Here is a 27,344-nt window from a genome sequence, read left to right as displayed (position 1 = left end):
AAAAAAGCACGTACGGCTAATGGCGGCCCCCATAGGGAGCCGCCATTCGCGTTCCTTATTTGGTCCCTGTAGTCTACGTAAAGATTTATGTAAACTACGGCGAAAATAAGGGCAACGCTATTTGCTATTTGCGTTGCCCTTATTTTCGCCGTAGTCTACGTAAATCTTTACATAGACTACAGGGACCAAATAAGGAACGCGAATGGTGGCTCCCTATGGGGGCTGCCATTAGCCGTACGCGCTTTTTTTTTTTAAAGGCACCCATGATAGGCTACGTGACGATTAACGTAGCCTATCACGGCTGACTTTGCAAATCTAGCCGTGATAGGCTACGTTAATCGTTACGTAGCCTATCAAAGGGGCGGTTTTGTTTTTTTTACTTTTCTTGTAATGGCGGCGGTGGCAGCCGGTCAAAAGACCGGCTGCCGCCCCCGCCCCTGACAAAGACCTGCCAAACTGCCGCCGGGACCCGCCGCTGGGACATTCGTGAAAGGTAAGTCCCATCCCGGGGGGGGGGCAGGGGGCCGGCGGAGAATTTCTCCCTGAACAACCTTCGGAGGACCGAATGCGTTGGCACTCGGCCCCCCGAAGTTTCGGGGAGAAATTCTCCCCCATCCCTAGATTCTCATTCTGCCATTTGTAAATAATACCAGACTTTCCTTGTTAGGAAACCCCCCCCGCAGAAATGGTTGCAAAGCACAGGAAAGGCTCTGGAGGATGACGACATTGTGTAAAGAAACCACAAACTACCATGAGCGCACAATAAAAGCTTTGTGTAGAAAGGTTCTTGGAGTTCAGAGCTGCTGTGTGTGGCTCATGGCCTGCCCTACACCCGTAAGCTAGTCTGCTGCCCTCCAGAGCAGTGAATGAGGCTGTCTTGTCCCCAGTGTTAAAATAAGATTAAATTATCAGTCTGGTTGGCTTTTGTATGTGGAAAAGGTCGGGGTGCCATCCTTTCCCTCATGCAGCAAAATGTCTTGGGCTGGCCCTGCCAATTGAATTACCTTTCCCCCTTTGGTTTTCCTGTTTCCCCTACTTTCAGAGGAAAGTGGTCTCCAGTCTTGGTCTCCAGTAATAGAATGCACATCTCCTCAGCAGCAAGGCTACTGCACCCTCTTGCATGACACAGGATCTGATGTAGTGCCATAGGTGCTGGATCTATCATTTATTTAGCACATAACAACAAGCACTCCTCCCAAAAAAAAATTCTGGAAAGACCTTAAGACATCGAAGCAAGAGCTCAGGGAATCCATCTTGAAATGCTGCTGAAAGAATTGCCTTCCTTCCTGTAATAGCGCTTGTTAGATATATACACAAAACATGCAGCCACCTCCAGAGGTGGCCTGGGCATCATCACAAAGGCAAGAAGCTACTTCCTTTAGCCCCAGATTCCAGGTTAAACACCACCACCGCAACTGGCTTTCATCTGTTGCTGGCAGCACCTCCTTTGCTCCTCCTCTTCCTTGGCTGACTAGGAAAGAATTTCCAAGATGGTGCCAGTGTCCTAGGGTCATGTTTACATTTGGTGATGCCACCTTGACTTCTCTGGCCAGGAGAGGAAGGAGAACAAAGAGGCAATGGTGCTGGTTGGAGGTGGTGGAACATGGTGAAGAAGGAATTTGCTGCCGACCCTCCCGCATTTGTTGCCTGATATTGGGGCTCACCTCATCTTTAGGCTAGCTCTCCCTCTTCCGTGACCCTCCCTCCAACCCTCCTTCAGCCTGTGAATAATAGTCTGGATGCAATTGGGTTGTTGTTGTTTTGAAAGTTTTAAATGAAAAGGAAATAATTTTATTACATGCTGTAACCTTGGCATGTCAGCTCATGCAGACAGTATAATGTCCCAGAGACCAAAGACCAGGGGACACTGCGGGAGGAGAGGGTGGAGTGCTGGTGGAGGGAGCAGAGTGGATCAAATGTAAAATGGGAGAATAAATTAAAAGACACTACAAAAGGGAAAAAATGAAATGCACCCCCCCTTCTCTATCGCCATCAAGGGGAGATGTGAAGGCTTGGGGTGGGGGCAGGGCCAGGGCTTATGGAGTTTTCAGGGGAACAGTGGCCCAAACCCTCATCCAGGAGTCCCTTGTAGCACCAGAGTTGAATGGTAATGAAAGGATGGGTGGGGTAGGTGGTATGAGCAGCCAAAACCAGTCTGGCCCAGTTGCTTCTTCTAGGTTCAACAGGCCTGGAGCTTGCTGGTTAATCCTTCCCTCTCCTGGGCAAACTGTAGTACAAGACAAATGAGACCTTAGTGTGTGTGCCAGTTGTGGGGGGAAGGAGAAGTTCATGAAGAAGGATCAGGTGAAAGACAGTGGTAGGAGGATATGGACACCACACACGGATCTGTTGTGTGTCGGGAACACCATGGATGGATTATTGGTTGTACATTGGAGCCACAGATGGATTAGGCTGTGGGTGGATGGGAGATTGTACACTAGGGACATGGATGGATGTTTGTTTATTAAGACTAACATGACCATAGATAGCTGCATTTGGAGACCATGCATGGGCAAATTAATGGATCTGCCTTGGAGAATGTGGCATGTATGGTTCTACAGAAGGTTGGTGGAATTAAGGATTCATATTAAGATAGAGTTAATGACCCATATGATAGAGATTCTAAAATATGGGGGATTGCCAAAACTTTCTGAATCTGGCCTTCCCACATAGGTAGGTGATCTTTTTCTCCTTTACCATTGTTAATAAAGTACCTCCTAATTCAATTTGAAATGAAAGGTGGATTGACTTGAGAAGACAGAGGAATGATGTATAGGAAACTGGAGGGGTAGATGGGAGAATATGTAGGACATGGATTTTTGAGTGAATGACTGAGTGAATGGATGGAAATGTGTATGCTGCTGTGGATGACTGGGGAGAGGAAGAAAATAGGAAGAGTCAAAGTGTGATTTGGAACGAATGGCTCAAGTGCTTGGACAAGGGAGAGTTGAGTGTAAACCACCACAGAAGGTGTGAATGAAGGGCCATAGGTGGAGAAAGATGAAAAGAGCTTTGTAGGACTGGCTGGCTTTTGAGGGAGGGTGATGTGGTCGATGCCCCATGCTGTCCTGTCACCATAAGGCAGAGTGTGAGTGCATTGCTGTGTAAAGGGAGCTTCTCCCTTATTGAGACGGGCCAGAAATGGGGCTGATTTATTGCTTTCTGTATGAGATTGACCTGGAGGTAGCTCCTCCACTAGGAGAGAGCGTGTGTGCGAAGGAGGGTGCAGCGTAAACATCTCTGAAGGAGGGCCAACATTACCTCCTCGAAATGCAGTCCAAAATGGCTGCCTTCCTGTCCCTGTAGCCCAGCAGTTGGAGAAGTCAGTGGCCCACAGCAAATACTTGCGAGGTAGGGAATTGATGGGGTGATGTGTATGTACCCAGTTACACAGTGTGCATGTTGTCGGGTCCTGCTGCTATGGGAAGGTCCACAGCTCAGGAGCAGAGCACATGGTTTGCAAGCAGAAGGTCCCAGGTTTGATCTCTGGCATCTCCAGGCAGGGCAAGGAAAGATTCCTGCCTGAAACCCTGGAGAGCTGCTGCCAGTCAGCATCTACCATACTGGTCTAGAAGAGGCAGTGTTCTAACTCAGTATAAGGCAGCTTCTTATGCTCTCTGATTGTGGGTTCACATGTGTATACATGCCTTCTTCATATGTGTGTGGAGTGTGGGTGCTGTGAACACTACACAACTGGTTTAATAGCCAGTGCCTTTCCCCAGGGAGCCTTAAGAAGTGTAGTTCTGTTAGGGGGCTAGGGATCTCTAACAAAGAAGTCTTGGCACCCTCACCAAACTACAACTCCCACAGTTCCTCAAGGGTTGGCATGACAGCTGTACTGGTGTATATCCAGTGTCGGTGTATAGTGTGGATATGCCCTGAGAGTGTGGGTCAGAATTGCACGGACAAGTGGGAAAGTTATCAGCCCATGCTTTGCATAGATGTGTTGGTTTGTGTGTAAATGCATGGGCTACACACCTCTTTGTGTTGCCCGATGTGTGAATACTGAATGTGGAACGATGTGTCAGTTACCCAGACATGAACGTGCACTATCTTTCTTCAAGTATATCCCTAGGGATGCAACTATATTACAAACCTAAACCAGTAATAAGCCAGGTTAACAGCCATGGCTTCTTCCAAGGACCCCTGAGGACTGTAATTGGTGGGGGGTACTCCAAATGTTCGATTAAACTTTAGCCTCTCTTTCCCCTATTTCTAAACCACAATTCCCTAGATTCTTTGCCACTGTGGGGAGCCATAACAGAGAAACCAGTTTATGCAGGTCAAGTAGACATTTCCTGGGGATACATTTACACTGCAAAAATAACCTAGTTGTTTTTGTTTTTTTAAAAAAGACGAATCTTAGGAATGATAGTTCCTTAGAGGTAGTTGGGGAAGTGGGATTCCCAACTTTTCAATCAGCCTCTGTAGCTGTCCTTTTAAGAGCATCTTGATCTGCAGCAATTAACAGGTTAGGGTTTTTCACAGCATGGAGATTAATGTTATGGCTTGCCAATCACCCAGCTGCTGTTAAAGGCACAGCTATAGAGCACCCTTCCCTAACCTGGTCTCCTCCAGATGTGTTGGATTGCAACTCCCTAGCCCATGCTGGCTGGGAATTATGGGAGCTGCAGTCCATACATCTGGAGGGCACCAGGTTGGGGAAGGCTGCTATAGAGGCAGGCTGAAAACTCAAACTGTGAAGATTCAACATGTCACACCTAGGCCAGGGTTCCTTGGGAGCAGCTATGGCAGGTAAATTGGTTTAGTTTGGTTTATACAGCACAGAGGTGCACAACCTTTTTGACCTCAAGAACCACACGTGATGCTGGTTCAGAGCTGTGCCCACACACACGTCAGCAATCCTGATACAGATTGCTCTTTCCTTTCTGCTAGTGTCTGTATGCAGATTTCTGGGGGACTGAGTGGAGAATATAAACGGGGGAATTTGGTGAGGGTGGCAGGGTCAGGATACCCATGGTGGGGATGCATTCAAGGCCTTGGGAGGTTGTGCACTCCTGATATAGCATATAGATACGCCCTTACTTTGGTGAGACACAATGTGCATGCTCACTTATGCTTACTGATGGTGTGCACATCTTCTGTGGTGTGTGTGTGTGTGTGTGTGTGTGAATTCAGAAAAGTACTTGCATGGAAACATATGACCCATGCATGTGCGTTCATTGCCCCATGTAACTGTTGCTGTGTTGAGAAATATGGGTTGTTATTCTCCCACATGGGTCTTTAGAAGTGTTTGTGTGTGACAGAAAGAGATTATCCATTCAAACATGCAGTTGTACCCCTTTGTTACGCATTCATGCGCTACCCTTGTGCACATAGGTGTGCACTGCTATGCAGAATCTTGAGCCCCGCATGTTTGTATATACTCAGCTTGTGTGTGCACACACAGGATTGCAGCTCTCTTGATGTATTTTGCCAGAAGTGTTTCCACGTGCTCCAGTGGAGCACATGCAGAGCAGGTGGGGAACACGGTGCTCTTGTGTGAAAAAACAAAACAAATCCTACCAACCCAGTGGAAGTTGGTGGCTCTGATGTCAGTGGGCAGGGGATCCACGCCGGGTTTATGTCAGAACCAGTCAGAACTCCAAAGGAGCTATCCAAGGTGCAAAGCTTAGATAGCTCCTTTAGAGTTCTGACTGAAACCCGGAGTGGATTCACCCCTCATCCACCCCTGATATCAGAGCCACCAGCCTCCGCTGTACCAATCTGCTGTTTGGTAGGGAAGGGAGAGTGGAGCTGAATCCAGCGGCATCCACCTCCATTTCTGCTCCCAACCAGCCAATCCCTGGGATGTTCATTTTAAAAAAGGGGTTCTCTGCTGCTAGGTCTGAGAGGGGACTGCACACAGAAAACCCACCAGTCACACGTGCAGGTCCCCCCCCCCCCCGCCCGCATCTAGCTAGTTATACCTGTGCAGAAGTCTGCTTCCTTCCACAGCTGCAAGTGTCCTTGGCTGGCTTGAGCTAACTGTGTATATCTGGAACTCATCAATTCCCCACTTGCATTCTGAGATTCTTTTAAAAGGCAAGCTGGGAGGAGAGGGAAGAAAGAGAAAATATTTTGCTTACCTCCATGGGACCCAGAATGGTTTGGGTGTGAGTGGAATGAATACGAGCAAAATTTAAATCCTTAGAAATAGTTTCCTATCACAAGGAAGGTAAAGGATAAGCATGAATTAGTGTAAGGAATCTGTGAACGACAACAATGAATCTAGTTCTTGTGGCACCTTAAAGACTAAATATTTTATCATGACAGCAGCTTGTATAAGCAAGAGCCTACTACATCAGAGAGCTCCTGCTACAATACATTAGTTAGGTTTCATCTGCATCAGAGACTTAAATTGGTTTAATAACAGGGACACAGTACAAGAGTCTCAGATCATTCATCAAACTACGATTCCCAGAATTCTTTGGGGGAAGACATGACAGTTAATTGATATGAATAAAACCAATATGAATTTGTATGGTAGTTATGATCTTAGTTCATAAGGTGCCAGAACAAGACTTCTTTATTGTTTTTTGCTGCAGCAGGCTAACATGGCTACTCTTCTAGAATGAAGAAAGAAGGGGGCTGGGGAGTGAGGAAATAAATTAATAATGAAATGAAAGAGAAGGGATGGGGATCCAGTACATTAATACAAACTTGATTACTATCCCCATTGACCTTCCAGCCCACCCTCAAATGCCCCCTCACCCAACACTTAACATTTCCAGGTTTGAGAATTGAAAACATTTTGGCACATCAATTGCATGTGAAGGAAGGAAATACCACGGGGTATCAGGCAGAATAAAGACCCTGGCATTCATATGTGTGGGAGGGAAAAAATTATCTTCCCCACATTTACTATTCCCTCTTGAACTGCTTGAATTTTCCCCATCTGATTTCTTTTTGGAATGATCAAAACCCCACTTTTTAAAAGACTTCGAAATTCCTGAAAATAGAACATTTTGGACTTGATTTTTTAAAATGTTTTGGTTATTTTGGTCACTTACACTGAACAAGTAAGTAAAAATAATTTCAAGTTTCAAGGCATTAAACTATAGCATTCTGTATTAAAGCTTCTGTTTGAGGGTAGAGTGTAGATAAAGTGTTGTTTTTAATCAGATTGCACATTTTCAGGAAGTGAACATTTATTATTTATTATTTTTGGTGAATAAAAAACTATAAAATATTTGTTTTGTCCTCTTGACATGGTTTAAGCTTTTTGCTCAGTATGAGCAGAAGAAATCACTTGGATTTTGGGGGGAAACACTTTGATAACCACAAAGAAATCTTTCTCTTATGGGTTGTTGTTTTTTTTGCAAAAGAACACCCCTCTTCCATCACCCCCGGCATTTTCGGTGGTTCTCCCTCCGTCAACTGACCCCCGTGAGAAATCCTTATGCCTCCATTACAGGACTCTTAAAAATGTTGCTGTGGCAACTGGAGGAGAGGAAAAGAGGGATTTATGAAAAAATAGCATCACTTTCTAAATTTTATTATAATTATTATAATACATCTGCTTGAAAAAATAACTCTCTGTCCCTCCCCCACCATCCCTGAGCCCACCCATCATTCCCATCTTTTGGCATCATCCTCAGCCAAACACAAACCTTTCCCCTATCAGCCTCACTCCCACACCAACATGGGGCAAAATCACACTTCCACCACCCCCGCCCACACCCAACCTTTCCTGAGTCTGAAAACACCCGTCTTTTATCCACTTCTCATCCTTGCTCCTAATTTCATATAGTATTGGGGGGAAGCACTGCCGAAAGACAATACTTGAGTGGTAGGAGCCTGTCTTGAGCACTTCCTGTCTATTCTTCACACCCCGTCCAAGGCCTCAGATCACCCTTAACATCTGCAAGAGAATGGGGCACCTTGTCCCCTTTACCTCCAAAATGAATTAGGGTTATTCCGTAAACTCCCCCCCTCCCACCATCCATTTTAGGTACACACCTAGAGGCAGGTATCCAGCTTAGCAAAGGTGAGGAGAGATTGTCTCATAGCAGGGCACACCCAGACAGTCTCACGGACACACCTGGACACACACACACACACACACACACACACAGCTTGTTCATACATCATAATTTGGTAGAACTAAAGAATTTAGCCCCCACTTTTTATCAGAACAGCTTCTGTTTGTGAATACAGTACTACTAGGGCAAACTTTATCCATCAGGTAAAATAGATTGGTCTAGCCTGCTTGAAGAGATAAGACTTGAAATACCACTTTCATTTTAAAGCAATATATAAATGCAAAGTATTCTTACACTAAAAGATTACACCGTCTGTTTCTTTGAGACCCACATGGGATGAGATGTAGAGCCAGCTTTATGCCTCTTACTATGATTAAAGACCAGTAAAAAAATTGCCAATGATTTAGTGTATTACTATATTTCCACAACCGTAGGAGTGTGGGAACCATTTGGATTTTCTGCCTCTGATACCAAAATGTTTCAGACTGTCTCTACCTATGACCACACAGTGGAAATAAAACATGCCAATGATGCTTGCGCACACTGTGTGGCCGCAGTGATGTTTCTAGGTTTCTGAGGGCCCTTGGACAAGACACCTGCAATGGGCTCCCTCCCTCAGTGAGTCTACCTGTATCACTTTAGACTACAGGTGAGGAATACCACTTTTGAATGCTCCCCTGGGTATAAAAATAACCTTTTTCTTCTCCTGCAGGTATTGGCTGGGGTAAAAAGTGCATCTGAACATGTGTGGAGTGCCCTTCCCTTGCCAATGAATCATTGAAAGCTCTGATATCCTCCCATGTATTAGGACTTTTGAATAAGGTTTGTGTGTGGAGAGCAAGAAACAATATCTAGAGAGCTTTAGGGCGCAATCCTATGCCTGTTTAGACAGAAAAAAGTCCTACAATTCCCAACATCCCACAGCCAGCATGGGTTTTTCTGGCTAAATGGGCATAGAATTGTGACCTTAGCAACTGTGTACATATTCAGTCTTGCTTAGGCCCTTAGATTGCAACAATCCTGCTTGCTTGGGGATGCATGCCAGTGCTTGAATCACAGTACAAGGGGACCAGAGGGGAACTGCTCCCCTTACCTTTCGTGGCACCCCACTTAGCTACTGTTTTTAGAAAGCTTTGGAGGAGTGGGGGTGATTTTTGCCTAAATGTGGGTGGAGGGGGGAGTCAGGGAGTGAGGTTTGCAGTTTTCATTAATGGCCCCATCCCCTCCACCACCATAATTCGACACAGCACAAGCATTCTCGGTTGTACCAACCTACAAATGTGTTGGGGCTCAGGCCTATCCAGAAGCCTCAGCTTCTTGACTCAGAAGCTCAGCATTAGGTGGGTGAGGCAGCCACCTCAGGCAAAAGATTTTGGGTGCTACAGAAAGGTAGCCAATTGCTAGTTATTTAATTTGTTAGTATTATATTTTTACTTCCAGGGCCAGGGAGACGTGCTTATGGAATTTTCTTCCTCAGATGTCAAAATAACTCATCCAGTCTCGAGTACTGTGTACCTATACTTGGTAGGAAGAGGGGGAGCCATTTGCTGTCCCACCTCAGGCAGCAAAGCATCTTGGGCCACCCCTGTGGTTGGGGATCAGTTGTTTGTAGTTGTAGAGCAAAGGCACTCTGTGCATGCTCAGAGGTATTATTGATTACCATTTTCCATGGTGCTGAGCAGCGCCCTTGCTCTGAAAACAGTATATGAGGCTATACACGTGCCCTGGCTCAAAAGAAGTCTTGTAGGCAACCAGTGCACAAAGAACCCTCAGCTGATAACTACCACAAACACAGCTGTAACATGCATACATACACACACATATGCAGATAACCAGTTAAACATTGGGGTGCACAGGTGAAAATGTTAATGCCCTTTCAAGAAATCATTGACCCCATACTCTTTGTTGAGCTGGACACAGTGAGTTAGGAGTTGCAGATGCCAAATGGTCCCCTCACAACCTGTCCCCTGCTAGGCTGGTATTCATTAGCACCCTTCCTGAGCTCCTAGTGTTTTCTATATAATATCTCCATCTGGCTTGGATTAAAACCAAACTGAAACAGAATACTTTTTTTTTTAATAGTAGAAACTTGTTTCAAAACTAGGACATTCTTCAAATTTTTAAATATCCAACCCTCCATGTTCATGAAGTTGTTTTTGTCAACAGGTTTAAAAAGCAGCAACAACATTCTTGGTTTCTTACAAACTGAAAATGTTAAAATTAACATGTTGCAAGCTCAAAAATTCTTTATTAAACATTTGCTATTGTGTAATTCATTATTTTCTGAAAATCTCACAAAAAGTGCTTCAGCACTTTTTGAAGATTTTCAAACACTTACTTGAATTTGAATTCATTGGAGGAGGGGTCAGAAATGTCAAAAATTTGAAAAATGGCGTAAATATATTGTATTTTGAAGCAAAAATAAGAGCTGGTAGCATTTTGCATATGGAAAATATCAATGACATTTAGTATTTCCCCAAATTTCTTATACAAAAGTGTCACATTTTAATTTTTATTAGTTTTCCCCATGTTCTAGAATATTTTTTTTTTTAAAAAAAACATTTTTGCTTCATTTTTGGCAACTGAAATACATGGAAATTATTCATTTGCTAAAATGCAGTCTTTTTTTCTCTTTTTTTTCTTTTTTAGGCAACTCAACTATATTGCACAAAATGAATTTAGCAACCAAAACGTTTCACAATTAAAAAGCTCAAACATTTTGAAAAGACAAACAAAATTTCTATTGCTACGTAAACTTCAAATTATTTCTCCAGCAAGACCAAAAACAACAACAACAAAAGAAAGAAATCTAATGAAATTATAATTCTGAATGTGAAAGCAAAGCAACTATCATAATTTTTCATGGAAAAAATTATATTTCTTCATCTGGGCAGGGAAGAAAATACCCCAAAAGAAGAGCAAAAGGACATATAAATAAAGTGACAATATTTCTAAGCAGTATTGTGGTACAGCTGGATAGAAATGCTGTTACAACATTATCTCAATCTCCTTATTCAGAGCCAAATTACATATTTGCAAAAAGCATATGCTACAACTCTCCTAGGACTGTACCACTTCTGAATGCAGGTTGGCCTGACTGTACCACTTCAGAGTGGTCGACTGAATATACCTCTGCTTCAAAAAACAATGTTGCCCCCCTGCCAACAGAAAGCTACCATGTCAAGGTAGCTTTCTACAGGCTCGTTTTCTACAGGCTCATAGTTTTTGATATGGGGGAGCATTCTAATATGCAAACCAAGTCCACCACAAAGGTTACTAACTCACAAAGAATGTTACTAGTTGACATGCTCATGCATACTGCTAATGTAAGCTATCTACAGCATGAAAAATCAAAGAACCTATTCTAATCCAGTTTAGAAAACTTCCCTGCCTGCTCCCCTAGAGACAATTTTACTTTTCCCAGGTGGGTGAGTGGCTATTTACAAGCCTGTGCAACCCCCCCCCCCAAACAAACACACAACCCTACATTCTGAAGTGGTGTAGACCAGGAGAACTGTACCACATAACTGTACCATGTGACCATGTCAATCAGCTCTGACAAACCAGCCAAACCAAACCATACAAAGGAAAGCAATTACAACAAATGAGGAAAATATTGTGAAAGGAAATTGCCCATTAACCCTGATAGATGGGTGGGGGGCAGGATTTAAAGTGCAGAATGGCAACACAGCAGAAGTCCCAAGACTATCCAGTCCTATCCCCCTCCTGCATATAACTTTTAAGGTGGGGGTGGGAAGCTCTTGCTGAAAACCTATAGTTACCATGATTTGTACAGAAGGCTGTTTGCTGCTGCAGTATCTATTTTGTAAGCACATTGCCTTGTATTGTTATTTTTTAGAGTATCAAGACGGTGAAAGGGCAAACAGCCATATTAAACGGGAACAGACTTGAACAGTACATAGTCCTATGTAAGTTTACATAGAAGTAAGACCAAATGAGTTTAGTTGGCCTTACTCACTATTGTATCCATAGGTTTGTGGCCTTAGCCAACAGCACCCCTTCCCTCAAATGCCTCCCTGCCCCCTCAATTTCAGCTACATACTAGAACGCTTAATCGACTTAACGTGGGACTCTGTGTGTCCTTCAAAGACCAATCTCAGTCAATATGACCAACTTAACAACTGCCCCCATTTTCCCAGCCCGGAAGTGGGTAGGAGGAGAATGCACCGCAAAGGGGGGGGGGGACATTTTTATACAGGAGCTTGCATTAATCAACCCCTCTCCCAAGTTTGCTAAGGGAGAGGGGCTCTGAATCACCCTCCTGAATCTAGCCAGCTACTTTTTTATCTTTTTTTTTTTTTTTGCATAGGAATCATTGCATAAAGAGCTTCCATCATCAAAGGAGGAATGTGGTGAGGTTAAGAATGGATGGGATTCTGGAGGAGGCCTGGGATGTTTGTGCCTCCACTGAAGTGGGTGAAACATTTGCATAGTATGTGGGGCAGATGGGTTTTCAATAGGTGTGGTAGGTTGTTAAGCTGTTTTTTTTTATAGGGGTGCAGAAAGCTCTTATGAAAAGGAAAGCGGGGGAAAATAGTGTTTCAGAGCAAAATGGCTAATCACACACAGACCAATGTGCGAATTTTCATCAACACAAGGAATTATTCTGCACTGAGAACGTACTCACAGGTCAGAATTCAGGTGAAACCCTGTCCTCTGGATATGAGGCTCCTGACCATACATCTTCTTTGGAGATTTATACAAAATGAAAAATAGGGGTCAGCAACTAGACACTTCTGGGCTAAATCCAGCCCCCCTGACAGATGAAAACTAGAGGCAACCTAAAGGCATAACACATGCAGTGAAAGTGTCATCTGTGTAACAGAACTTGTTAGCAAGCTACTTTAAGGGAGGCACGTGCTGGCCCAATATCCTTCACTCCTTTCTTAAAGTGGTCCCTAGTTGTTATCCAGGGATGTAGGCTTTTGATATAATTTCTTTTTGATATAATTTCTGCTTATATGAACATTTCAAATGGTCTGACACCTAGTTCTCATGATGGTTGTACTATTCCAGGTTGCAGGAATGGTCATCCATTATATATAGACCTGCAGAAAACTGGCAATATCAGCGAAGGGGGGCATTGCTGGCCCAGGCCCCAAATATATTTCTCAAAAACTCAGATCTGTTCCACAGAGCCCTGAGATTGGTACCAATGGAAGGCGTGTTTTTCTCAGCTTAATTACCATGCAGAGAGGAATTTTCAAGGGATATTCCAGCTGGGAAGAGAAGGATTAACTCTCCCCTTCCCACATGCTGTAACACCCCCCCCCCCCGCGATCTTCCCCTGCATGGCAATTAAGCTTAGGAAAAACAAACTTTTTCTATTGCTTTGGGACAAACTAGGTCAGGGTGCAAATTAACTGAATAAATTATTTTGAGATGATTTGGATGAGAAATTAATTGGCTGGCTGTGTCTCCTGTGAAATTTAAATAGACTTAGTAATTATTTCTAAATTTGCATATATAGATATAAATTCGCATGTGCAGATATATTTTTTTTTGCAGATTTGTCTCCATTGGCCCTGGGCCCCCAATATTTTGTGCCTAGCAATGCCCCGCCAGGGTGCAGACGAGGCTAGTACCCTCTGCCTTGGCATGTGGATTTCTATGCTGAGGGATTTTTAAAAGTAGTAGTAGTAGTAGTAGTAGTATGAGGGGCATTCCGTCAAGGGAATCCCCACCTACAATTTGAGGTGGTACAGCCCAGGCACAGGTTTACCGCCTTTGTGGAAATTGGGCCTTATATATCATTGCAGGTGCTTGCTAGGATCATGGCAACAAGGCCGCTGTGAATATTAAAAGCAACAGGCAGTTTCTGTGACATGTGATGCTGAGAAGCTAATCGCATGCTACTGAAGAGAAGGTACCATGGTCAGCAATATTAGGAGATTTAGTTTCCCTAAAACCCAGGGCCACAAAATGAGGCTGCAATCCTGATCTGAAATCTGTTTACTTGGAAGATAGTACCACTGATTTTCAACAGAATTTCCACCCTTGCTGGACCAAAGATACTTAAATATGATTTAATGCAAAAAGGCAAAACAGATTACCTAGGATGAAGTAAATCACCCTTAGCTAGCACATAATGAATGTAATAACACACAACAAAATCCTAAATATTAAGAGCAACCAGATTCACAATGAATACTATTAACATCAACAGATTAATGACAATTATTCTGTGTTTTGTAATGTATCCATAAATCTTTTCATAAAATTCATAGATTGCGCGAGACAAGAAATTGTATTATTGTGTCATGTGTGTGTGTGCATACTGAAAACTTTTTAAATGTGCCAGTTCCTTAGATGGAAATGCTTTGGTTGCATCTAACAGTACTTTGATCCATCCTGAAACTGGGGAGTCTCTTGGAACTGATTTGGGGCTGGTTAAATTCATTCAATGAGATGCCAGATGCCTGCCAGCTACTCCGGAGTGTAGGGCATATTTTAGGGCATTTGGATGTGCTGCAGGTGGATATGAGGGGCAGGGCCCTCTTCGCCATAGCAACAAGGCGCTAGAGTGCCCTCCCAAAGAAGATCGACCTGGACCCATCTTTACTGGCCTTGAGTTGGGCAATGTTTTCCACCGGCCATATGGCTTCTTTTACCGATGTTACATTTGTTTTATCTTAGTATTTATTCTGTGTTATTTACTGATGTTTTAACTTTGTTAGCCATTCTGATTATCTTTGGATAGAAAATTAGGTTTAGAAATAATAACTAACTAAGGGCAGAATCCTATGCATGTTTAGACAGAAAAATGTCCTACAACATTTGCTGGGAGTTTTAGGATTTTTTTTCTGTCTAAACATACGTAGGATTGTGCCTGAAAATCCAAAGCGCAGATTTGGTTTGATAGACATTCCTTCTCCCTAGGAAATCCTAGGAACAATAGCTCTGTGAAGGTAGGAACATCTAACACTAATTTTTCAGAACCCTCACACAGAACTACAGTTCCTAGGATTGTGTGTGTGTGTGTGTGTGTGTGTGTGTGTGTGTAAGCTATGAGAGTTTAACTGGAATAAACTGATATAGTTTTGTTATAAATACATGTCCTTGCCTTGTTCTGATGTAGTGACAAATCATGTTTTTTTGTTATGAGAATAAACTTGCTCAAGACTTGGGCTTGTGTGCTCCCTCCCCCCTTATCTTCTTCGGTTGCGCAGATGAGAAGGAGATTTAAAGCATCTGCTTTTGAATTAAACGTAGTTCCCTATTATGGCTGAGCTTGGGGAACTGAATTATTTTCTATCTGGATAATTAACAAACCAGAATATCAAACCACGGTTAGATCATGGATTGTTTTAACTAACCACAGGTAGAACAAACTACGCTTCCCCAAGTTCAGACATAACAAGGAACTGTGGTTGGTTTGAAAGAGAAAGTTTTTGATCTCTTCCTCATGTGTGCGAAAGAGGAGGAGAGGGAAAGGAGAAGCGCACAAGATTGAGACTAATGCAAGACTTATTCTTGTAATGACAAACCTTTGTTGTTGTTTCATCTGAACAACAGACTAGAGGTCACATGATTGCTACTGAATTGCATATTTACTGAATTCCTTCATCACCAAATCAGTTCCAGAAGCCCCTCCGTTAGATGTATTAGAGACCAATTTTTATTGGCATAAAAAAGTTACTTTCATAAACATCAACTCAGTACCCGTTGGTATCAGATAGCCCCTTCAATAAATTTGGCCTGGGAAAAATTGTTGCCAGTGGGGACAATTTAGAAAAATAGGCTAAGAAAATATTTTTATCTACCAACGCTTTGGACATATTCGATCGTATCTCAGTTTACTAATCTGAAATATGAACGAAGCTTATGCCCATGCACTCCATCCTCATTGCACCCCTTCCTGCCTCCCTTCTTGGTGTGATGTGATAAGCCAAGAAGCCTTCAATTTGACCACTGTTTTCTGTTTTGCCTGAACCAGGAAACTATTGTTATCAAGTTCGGAACAAGCCATGATCTTAAACCACAATTTGAAGTTGGTTTAAGCCTGGATTGTGCTGGTAACCATAGTTTCCCAGATCAGACAAAAGGGGAAACTACAGTTAATTGAATACTTCCAGCTTTAAGTGCAGTACAGGAAGGACAGAAGGAAGGGCTGCGTGAGCAGGCACAAGACTTACTCAGCTGAGATATGAATATCTGAAAGCAGCCTTTGTCTCTACCTTCCTTCTCTCCATGAATATTCCAATCCCTTCCTCCTTTCACTTTCAGTTTGTATTACCACCCTCATTTTATTAGGGATGTCAGAGAATACTGCCATGGATGTCGGTGAGGCCGGATGCCAGTGCATTCGGCCCCCTGAAATCCGTGGCGGAACGAAGCCCCCCCCCCTCGAAAGGCGCGCGAAACGGAGCACTTACCTGCTGCGGTCCGCGCTGACTTGCGAATGGCGGCCGCACTGCGGCCGCCATTCACTTCCTCATCATAGCTGTGATAGGCTACGTAAATAATTACATAGCCTATCATGGCTAACGCAGGGACACCATTTACGTCCCTGCGGAGGCCGTGATAGGCTACGTAAGTATTTACATAGCCTATCACGGCAAGCTTAAAAAAAAAAAAAGCGTACGCAAATGGCAGTGGCTACAGCGGCCGCCATTTGCGTTCCCTTTTTTTCGCTGTTTTAGGCTGCGTAAATATTTACGTAAGCTATTACAGCAAAAAAAAAGGGGAACGCAAATAGCATAGTGGGTGCTATTTGCATTCCTTTTTTCCCCCATTCCTACATAAATATTTACATAGGCTAAAACGGCGGGGAAAAAAGGAACACAAATGGCGCCCACTACGCTATTTGTGTTCCCCTTTTTTTTCGCCGTAATAGCTTACGTAAATATTTACGTAGACTAAAACAGCGAAAAAAGGGAACGCAAATGGCAGCCGCTGTAGCTGCCGCCATTTGCGTATGCTGTTGTTGTTTTTTTTGCCTGCAGGCTGCCCAGCGGCTGGATGTCCACTTGCGGGTGGCCCCGGCTGGCGGCTCTGTGGAATCTCCGCGGAGCGGAGCCAGCCAGGTTAGGATTTCGGGGGGAGGTGCAGAGCGAATCACCGCGTCGAAAAGGGAAGTGACTTTCGTACATCCCTACATTTTATACAAAGTTGCTACTACATCTTTACAGATACTGAAGTAGATTTAGCAATAGCAGGCCAGATGCTTTGAGAAATAAGCTTTAACTACTTTCCTGTAGCTTGAACTTATGCTATATTGAACTTATATTTTATGGTTTTAATTGTTGTGAACTGCCCAGAGAGCTTCAGCTATTGGGCAGTATAGAAATGTAATAAATAAATATAACTACAGGAAATAGGCTATTTCAAGTTTCAACTGCTATAACAATACATAAGAGAAGATCTTGAACTTTCTCTATCAGTTGTAAAAAGGAAAGTATGGCAGGCATAAGAGATGAGAATGTACCATATTCTGTCTTACATGTTAATAAGGGATAGCTCCTTCTACAGTCAAAAATTGGAAATCATTTGCTAGCTTGATGAAGATAATGGTTTAAGCATCTACTGTCTGAATTAAATGAGTTTGCTCCAATTTGGCCAGCATAAAATAAAAGTACAGCATGTTATAAATTGTTTTACCATCTCTTTCTCTTGAATTTTGACAACTGTACTGTCATGTTATAGGTTTTTGTGTGTGTGTTGGCTGCCTTGGGGGGGTGTCCTGTTGGAGAGACAGAAAGGGGGGGCAGACATTTTTTAAATAATTTTTTAAAAAAAGTTTTATCAAACATGTATTGGAAGTGCTTCAAAGGAGCCATCCAAGATCACTAGTAGCTCTCTGAGAGCTGATCACATGGCCACTGCAATGACATGCAGTTAACGGTGCTGGTGAGTTTAAACAACAAGGTCTTGAAGGTCAATATTTAACTGACATAACCAGCTCTGTGTTCCATGAGGCTAAAAAGCCAATCAGATGCTGATGAAGATGCAATATATTTAGCCATGTTCACAGACTTTATATGGACCTAAATAATGCTTACGATATGTTTGGCCAGTGCCAACCAGCTGCCGTTTTGCAACCACACGATAGCTTGTTTTTGTGCGATCCTGGCTATCACATGTCAGCCATCAAGGATACAAACGCCTTTTATCCTCTCAATGCAAAAGACTGTCAACAAGAGGCAAGATGACCGATGCATACCTATGGGATAATTATCGCTTCAGCTGCTTGTGAGGTTTCACCCTAAAGTGCTATATTGTGAGACAGCCTATTGAACAAACAACATTGCTCAACACAGAATCCTCTCCCCACTAAGCTCACTTTCAGACAACACACAAGATATTTTTGCTGTCAAAGGGTCAGCAAAAATTTTGCTGTCTGTTTGTGACATCAATTGTTGGCTCTGCCAAGCTCCAGAACGGCTTCTATACATTTTATACCACTTCAATATGCTTTTTACTGCTTCCATACACTTTAGCTTTGTGTTTGAAGGAATTCTCTTTAAAAACTGTGAGGAACTAATGTGCTTCAAACATTTCACTCTTCAGTTCCTGAGCCTCTTACAAAACATTATGTTTTGCATTCCTCAAAAGTGCATTCACTGAAAAACCAGAGCTGTGCAAATTTGCAAAATCTTATCCCACATTTTTTAAAAAATCAGTTAGATTGCCTGTATATTTTAAACCATGTACTGGTGATTTGCTTTTCTCCTATAAAACTTGTTTTTAATGGAAGCAGAGGCACTGAAGATTGGCAGCCCCTACAGAGGGAATACAAAACTTCATGTATTATAGCCTTCTGATGAAACAGAATTCCTCTGCTAAAATACATCAGCTAAAGTGAACACCTCTACATACAGGGACTGCACAGTACAGCATCTCTCACTTGCTGCTTCCAAAGTGTGCCGTGGCCACACTTCAAACCACTGCCTTTTGTACTCCCTCCAACCCACTATCTGAAAATCCATAGAACAGAACACCAGTCCTGCTGCCTCCTGCACTGTCCTTTTCTCTGGAGATTACTATATGAGTTAGTAATGTGCATACCATACTCCTCCCCCTTGCACTGTTTCAGATTTTATGAACATTTTACTACAAACTGGAGACTATTGGATTCAGCTCTAGAACAGAGAACTCTCCCTGCCAACATCTTATAGCCATCCATGACCCTATACCGAGGGAAGGAAAAAGCCCTTTAGGATACACCAAGCTCCTACAATGTGCGGTGCTTCTTACCCCCTTTCGGGATGGGAACAGGTCAGGGAAGGGGGAACTGGCTAAATCTGGAGATTTTTGTTGCTGCAGGGGATTGCAAGTCCAGAAGGAAAGTATACCTCTTTTTTTGTTTAGTTCTTTTTTTGTCATTTTTCTTTTGTTTTTGCATATAACATTAAATATCGTTGCTTACAGTATCACATGCAAACACATGCTGGCTTGGAAAATGCAGACACTAAATAGTTTAGCTCGACGGTGCTATTCCTTATGCTTTTGTTTCGTCTTTCTCGGCGGCATCACTTTGAAAAATAATGTGTTCTGTACTCTGCTGCTCAGTCCCATATTCTGTTGTTCCAGGAGAAACTTGGGGGAGATATCTTTCCCCACACGGTCGCCGACGAATGTTCTGATTTTGTTGTTTATATATATATATATATATATATATATATATATGTATTTTTCTGGTGAAAAATAAGTTTACTTTTTCCTGCATTACTGTTGTTGTTGTGTCTCATTGTTTCTCCCAAATCTTTTTTGTTTTTTGTGATCAGTTCAAAAAGCCATCCCATCCCATCTTTGGATGGGAAGAAGGAAAAAAAAAATCACAGTGAAAGCACCCACCTCAACAAGGGATGCTTCATTGTCGTTTTCTGTGTACAGAAAAAGAAAAAAGGAACAAAACAGAAGAACAGGAGAAAGAGGGAGAGGCGAAGGAAGAAGGCTGGGTCTCTAAGCTTTCTCCTTCAGGCCCAGTTAAGTGTTGGAACTTCCTGCTCCCTAACCCCATCCTGGTCTCTATGCCTACCCTCAGCTTTTTCATCTGTAGGAACTTGACAGTTCTTAGAATATCTACATTGTAGGAAAGACGTTATCATGCATCCAGGCAGAAGGGAGTGCTTGACCTTATTGCTTGTGGTAGATGGAAGATCCATGCACAAAACAGAAGAGCAATTCCAAGGAAAGACAGAAGGCCCAAGGCAGATGGGTGGGGTAGCCTTCCCCAAAGAGACTGTGGAGTGTCCATGTGTTCAAAGAGCCAGCATCACTCATTAAGTAAGTAGGGAGAATAGGAAAGAGAGATACAGACAGACTGGGCAGATGTCTACAGTGTGGATGTAGACATCTGAGAGATGAGTGGGTATTTTATGGAGAAAGGTCGGCAGGCAAACAGATCATAGATAGATAAAAGAGATGGATAAATCAGACACAGATTACAGAGTGTAAACAGGGACACATATAACTGAAGGAAGGAAGGAAGGAAGGAAGGAAGGAAGGAAGGAAGGAAGGGAGGGAATCACTAAGCTCTATGGCTCATTACAGTCCTGAGTAAGATGATGAGAAGGGAAAGAGCATTAAACAGAGAGAGATAAAGCGCAAAGCCAGGGCCAGAGAAATATCGTGCAGTCCAATGAGGCTGAAGAGGGAAAGAAATGCAGGTAACTTAGACAGGAGGGCCTTGGGCCCTTTCCCACAGTGTCTCTCACTGACCTCCCCCTCCTGCTTTTTGGAGTATTTGGATTTTCAGAGCAAGCCAGCCCTCCCCACTCATCCTCCCTCCTCAGTAAACTCGTACACCCCACTCCTGATCCATAGCCACAGGGACAGAAGGCTTCAGGCCTCAGGATTCTCATGGACACTCCAGAAAGTGCAAACTTTAGTGCAACACCACCTTTGAAATACCTCCTGCGTTTCAGTTGTTCCAGTGTGTTTGGCTGCTTTTGTTTTCTTTTTCCTTTGCCTTATTTTTTTGGCATTACCTTTTTTTTTCTTTTTTTCTTTTATTTATATATATATATATATATATATATATATATTTTTTAAAGAAACAAACATACAAGCTAACCCCAAGCATCTCTGGTGTGTTTCTATAGGATGGAAGGGATGGGCGAGCAAGGGCGTCGGACAGAACCAGGCGAGCCAAAGGGAATGGGTGCTGGAGTTGGGCGCAGTCCAACAATGCTGTTCAGGCTGTGGGACTTCTCATAGCCTGTGGGAGGTGCTGTGAGGAAGGAAGAAGAGACAGAAAGTGTTGAATGCGTTAAGAGGAAACAGGTCAGCCTAAGACTCTGTAGGGCAGCCAACCTGGTGCCCTCCAGATGCGTTGGGCTACAACTTCCAGATTATGGGAGTTGTAGTCCAACACATCTGGAGGACACCAGGTGGGGGAAGGCTGCTGTAGGGCACCAAGTGTTTTAGATCAGGGATTCTGCTACACGGCACCTTGCTCTTCAACCCCAGTAACATGTTAGAGGGAGGGGACTACTTTCTGCTGTGCTTCATATGCCTTACACTGACTCAGACTTGTTCCACTTAGCTTGGTATTGGTTGTGCCTAGACAGTCATTGGCAACTCCATAAACCATAGTTTATGAAGCTGTGGGCAAATGTTGTGGCTGTGTGCTCCTCCCTTTCCCTCTCCCCTTTACCAGCTTCGGCAAAGACATCCTGGCTTGCATGAAGCCACAGGTCCCTGTTATGCCTGAACTGGGGATCCTGGTTTAACTGATATTTAGCCAGAGTTTGTGAAGGTTGATGGTTTATGAAGCCACTGACAAATGTCCAGACACAGCCATCGTCTACTCTGATTGGCCACAGTTTTCCAAGGTTTCAGGCACAGGTCTTTCCCAGCCCTTCTACCTGGGATTTTTGCAATTGGAAATGTCAGAAATCGAAGCTGGGACCTTCTGTACACAAAGCTTGTGCTCTACCAGTGAACTACGGTCCCTCACCAGTGCTACTGCTCCAAAGAACTAGGAGGCAGTATTGTAGCTACCAGCTTAGCAGGCAGCAGGTGACACAAGGGGCCAATATGTTCCACCTAACTGTGTGAAGATCCTAATCCTCATCTGGTTCCTTGGGCCCAGACTGAGCTGCCAGATTAACGGTCCCTGTGCCCTTGCCTGTTTCTCTGACTACCACCATCCCTGACAGATTCCCAAATCAATCCCCCCTTCTACAAGCAATCTCAACCATGACCCTCCATGGTTGAGCCTGGAAATAGCAGTTCACTATCTCTTCCTTGGCTTTGCCTTCTCACTGCCACTATGTATTCACATCTCTCTGCTGACACGAATAGCTTCTGGCACCCCATTTCCAGCTGCCATGGTTCTTTAGCATGCCCATGCAGATTGCAGCATGCCACAGGAGAGGTGGGCTGGATGGGTGAAATCCACCTGGTACTGGGGTGGTCTCTAGTCATTGCATCACACCGGCTCTCTCACCAATTAAGAGAGATAAGTGGCAGATACCCTTTGCAATTTCTCCCTTACCTCTTCCTTCTAGTACCACAGTTCTCAAAGCATGAGGTGTGCCAAGGAAGCATAAACGAAGCAGCCCTCCAAGCTAAAAGAGACAAGATGAAGCTCTGCCTTATGTATCTGTTTCTGGACTGCACCATTTCAGGTAGGTGTGGTTCCCCATATAAAAATGCTCTCTGAATATACAAAACTAGCATGTTGGGGTATAGAACTTTCTCTCAGGCATGCTCATTTTGTACATACAAAAAATATTTTATATTGGGGGGGGGGGACCACTGCCATCTGAAATGGCACAACCCAGCAACAGATACATCACTGCATATACATTGCTAAGCAATATAATCCTGCTTGGCATTTATACAGGACTCCCTGCTCCAAAGTATGCAAAGGCTTCACATACATAATACCAGTGTCCATCCACTCTGTTAAACCACCCCCTGCAAATGGTACAGCCCTCCCTGGCATTCTGTGTTCCTGGCCAATCAGAATACACACCCCACTAGATAGAGAAACAGAGAGCTAGTGTAGTATAAACATGAGAAGCTGTTAACTGGAAGTGAACTAACTGATAGCCAAACTAGACCTGATGTTAAATGCCTCTTTGCATTTAACTTGCTGGTTTTTTAAAGTGCAGATAGTATCACGTGCTAAGGTGAGGGCTGATAATTACTGGGATCATAGCAGGCATACAGGGCAAATGTAACCCTTTACAAGCTGGTATCTATCTAGGAAGATACAGCAAAGATGTGGGAAGGGAGTTGGGGGGAAGGGGCAGGATTTGGCAGCAATGTCGGATTCCGTCTCAGTGCAAACTGAGAAGGAATCCCACATTGCTACAAAGGTCCTGTCTGCCCCCCGCCCGACTCCCTTCCCAAATCTCTATCTTCCTGGAATGGGGAGATCCTTGATGCCGCCCTTTACATGCTCACATATATGTGTCCCACAAAGCTAGGCATGCAATATAAGCAAAGATGTACATGTCATGCTTGCATCCCTCTTACAATAGGCCAGATGAGGAGAGGCATGGGACTTGAGCATGTTATAAACACCTGTTAACATTAGGTGTTAACATAACATGTAGTGTATATCATGTGTGCATAAGATGCAATTAGTGTGCTGAAAAGTGCCCTAGTGGCATTGCCCATGGCAGCAAAGGGCAGAATATCATCACTACATGTGGTGTGGTCACAGCAGCTTCCAGGGGAAAAGGGGGTGCAGATTACAGTGCACACAAAAATGCATACTTTTAGTCTCCATGAAAAAAGTGAGATGTGACTCCTCCAAATAAATAAGTAAATGAATAAATAAATACTTACATGTCACTGATGTGCATCAGAGTAAAATGTCATAATGGACACCTCGCTCTCGCAGCTGAACAACATATAATCACATACGTATACATGGCGTTAAAGGTCAAAACAGACTGTGTATGTTGGTAGTATGAGCTGTGTATTAAATGTGTTGGTTAGAGTAATGTGATATTAGATTGTGCATGTGAACAGCAGATGTGTATATGAACCTGTGTACAGTAATATTATGCATGGAATCAGCCTGTTGTCTGATGGACCAATACGTACAAAAGACACCTCTGTACATTGCAGACTATGAATGTGGCTAATATGTCACATCTGCCAAGCACGTACCCTAGTGTATGGAGTTGGCTGTCAATATGCACGTGATATGTGTTGGTAGTATGTTAACACAAAAGCCATGAATGCAGTTATGTGGTATACTGGAGTAATATGTGGAATGGTTATACATGGGAGGCATATATGTGTAGGTAGGTAGGTAGGTAGATAGTATATAAATAGCACCTAATGTGCCATGCTTTTAGCATGTTGTATGTGGCCTAACTGTCTGTAGCATATCAACAGATGCACTGTATATTTCTGCACCATGAGTAGGATGTCTAAAGGCCTACAACTCCCATCAACCCTCACCATTGCCTATGGTGAGTAGGGCTGATGGGAGTTGTAGGCCAAAACATCTGGAAGGCCAGAAGTTGCCCAACTCATCTTAAAAGTATGTTGCATAACATGCGCATGGAAAGCGTGTTACCACATATGCCAGCATGCTCTTTGCTGGCCTATGTAGCATACTACATACCATGTAATGTATGTTATGCATGCAGATAACAAGTCATCACATGTGCTCTGTACATGGCATGCTCTTATCAAACCTGCATGTTATTCAGCATTCATAGCATGTAACACAGAGACACCAGCTTTCCCACCAGAGTATCGCACTAAATCTTTCACAAGACAAGGCCCAGTTTCTTAGCTCATGGAAGCCTCCAGGTCTCTCTCTCTCAGACGTGATTAAGGCCTATCTGTGTATGGAAGAGCTGCTCCATCCCAGAGGTAACTGCATTTCAGCACTGCTACACAAAGGGCCCCTGCAGTGAACAGGCATCCCCAACTCAGCTATCCGAGCATGGTGGAGAAAATGGACCTTATTACACAGAGTGCGATACCCTGAGGCCTCCTTTCCCATCCGTCAGGTTGACCCCACCCCAGCACAAAAAGCCACAACACACTGCAGTTGGATTGAAGGCATTGAGCAGGGCTGACCTGCCTCCGGGAGGTGCTGGAGTTCACATGCCCAGCCAGTCTCAGGCGGTAATCAGAGCTGGGGACAAAGAAAGACATGGAGACCTGATCACACTGCGATGGAAATGCTAAGCAGGACAGCTTGTGCGAGCAGCAAAGTGGAACATTCACGTCCTTTGTGTGCACAAGAAAGGCAATTTGTTTTGCAAGGCATTGCTGGTCCACTTCCCCTTCTTTTGCACACAACAGGAGGGAAAAGGAAAAACAGCATGTGCAACAGTGCGCATTCTCTGTGCTGCCTGTTGCACTTTGTAACTGCATAGGCAGCACTTGCACAGTGGAAATTTGCACGTTCTAAGGATCGCTTCACACCAAATGAAATTTCCTGCACAGAAGACAATTGACTGAAGCTAAACTTAAGAGACAAGTGGCTTATTTCTTCTATTTGCATATGCAAGTCTTTTTAACCATATGCAACCAAGCAGCGGGTTGCACATTTACCCCATTTTGCATGTGCAGAAATAGCTTCACCTGCAAGCAGGCAACCAAGTACAAATGCAGGTGCGCAAACCGTTTTATTGCATTTGTCACATTCATTTGCGCATCCAGGTTTTGCATGTGCAGATGGAGAGTGGAACTTCCCTGGCATGCAGCACAATTTGAACATGTCACCAGGAACCCAGTTTCACACTTACCTTCTTTGCCCTTTCTCTCTCTCTCTCTCTCTCTCTCTCTCTCTCTCTCTCAGTCTCCCTCTCCCCCGCCCCTCTCTCACACACACATTGCACAGCAAGGTGCACCTTTATCTCCTTTGCACTTACAAGAAACTTCGTATGTGCAAACAGTTGAGGTGCACAGGTCTCCATTCCATATGTAGGACAATGTGCATGTGGACAGGTGAGTAGGACTTCTTTGCACGCAGAAGAATATCAGAATGTACAAGTGGGGAGAGTAGTGCACCCATAGGATTTGCATTAGCCCCACTGGACAGCAGATTAAGTAGAGACCAAGGTGCTGAGGATGGGGGACTGTGTAGCCAATCCCAGGTAACCTCTAAGGCAGGCTTCTAATTAATTCCTCATCTGGTCACCTGTGGTGAGTTAATAATTACATCCAGGCAACCACGCATGGAATGTTTATATAAGTTGGAGCTTTTGTTTCTTCAAGGGTACAAATGGCTAACAGGAAATTAGACAGGCTAGTAATTTTTGTGCTCGTAATTACATGGCTGCTATAAGGAATTCTTCCTGATCCTCTCCTCCCCCCTCCCAACCCCAAGCATCAGACGCTGGGGTGAGGCCACAGAGATGTCACCCTCATCCAAATGTCTATACCCAGCTGCCTGTGAAAAATGAAAAATGCCCCCTCAGGGGACCAGAACAAGTAGGCTGAGGTGTGTGGAATGAGTTACGTACCTGGCTCACGCGGTCGGGGCGTTACGAGAATACAGGGTGGACCCTACAAGATGTATGAAATGGGGCATTAATTGGAATCAAATATTGGTGCAGCCCATCTCTGAGGAGAACACGAGGGGAGTCCAGCCCCTAATCAGGAATGGGAAAGCCCCTTGTGCAGTTAAATATCCCTATCCATTGTGCTAAGCCCCCATCTACCCTTATGCCCCATTCCAACCATTCCCCCATGTGACCCAATTTCCTTGTGTGTTTCTACCACTCTAATACCTCCCAAGTTCATCTCATTCCTTCACCCTCACTTCACACCATCCCTATTTACTCCCCAAATGATGTCCATCTTCCAGTTTCATCTTTTGAGTAATATTCCTTCCTCTTCTGTGTGCTTTGGAATGCATCTCCCACCCTTACCCCCACCCCATCCCACAAGCCCAGAGCTATGGGCCCCTCCCCCATCGTGTTCCCTTCCGTGGACAGGTGCAATATTTGCCCTGAAAATGAAAACAGATAATAATGAAATAAAGCCACAAGCACATGGGACACTGGGGAGAGTTGGGAAGGTATTATGTGCCTATGAAAGATGAGGGAGAGGAATAGAAATAGAAATGAAGAGCCCCCCCCCCCCCCGGCCAAAGCAGGCCAAATCAGGCCAAATCTGCAGCGACCGGGGAGCTGTTTTGGAAGGGGGCTGGTTTGATCCTTTAGTTCTCATCCCTGACTGAAAGTAGGGCTACAATCCTGTGCACACCTACTAGAAATGTCCCACTGAACTCCAGGACTAATGCACAGGATCATACTGCATGTTTAAGAACACACCCTCCATTTGCTCACATTCGTCCTTTCTTGCCCTTGTCTCTACCCTTTCCTTTGTTGTCTCCCTAACAAAATTTAGATTATAATCTCCCTGGGGCAGGAGTCTTGTTTTCTTAATTTATGTTAATCTGTT

The 27,344-nt window shown here is 43.9% G+C and overlaps 1 protein-coding gene across 1 annotated transcript in view; it reads right to left on the bottom strand.

Moving 5' to 3' along the window:
• Positions 1-21,046: 21,046 nt before the first annotated feature.
• LOC146341984 (voltage-gated potassium channel KCNC1-like) overlaps positions 21,047-27,344 on the bottom strand; it is a 50,640-nt gene continuing 44,342 nt past the window's right edge. Inside the window, exon 9 of the mRNA XM_084805378.1 lies at positions 21,047-21,180. Within this exon, the coding sequence (XP_084661504.1) occupies positions 21,047-21,180 (134 nt within the window). The remainder of the gene's footprint in view (positions 21,181-27,344) is intronic.

The sequence above is a fragment of the Heloderma suspectum genome, chromosome 6, assembly GCF_057233095.1.
Source record: "Heloderma suspectum isolate Gila_16-S chromosome 6, 16-S_ref, whole genome shotgun sequence".
NCBI lineage: Eukaryota > Metazoa > Chordata > Lepidosauria > Squamata > Helodermatidae > Heloderma > Heloderma suspectum.
Note: the sequence above shows the minus strand (reverse complement) of the source record. Positions and strands in the feature narration are given on the sequence as shown.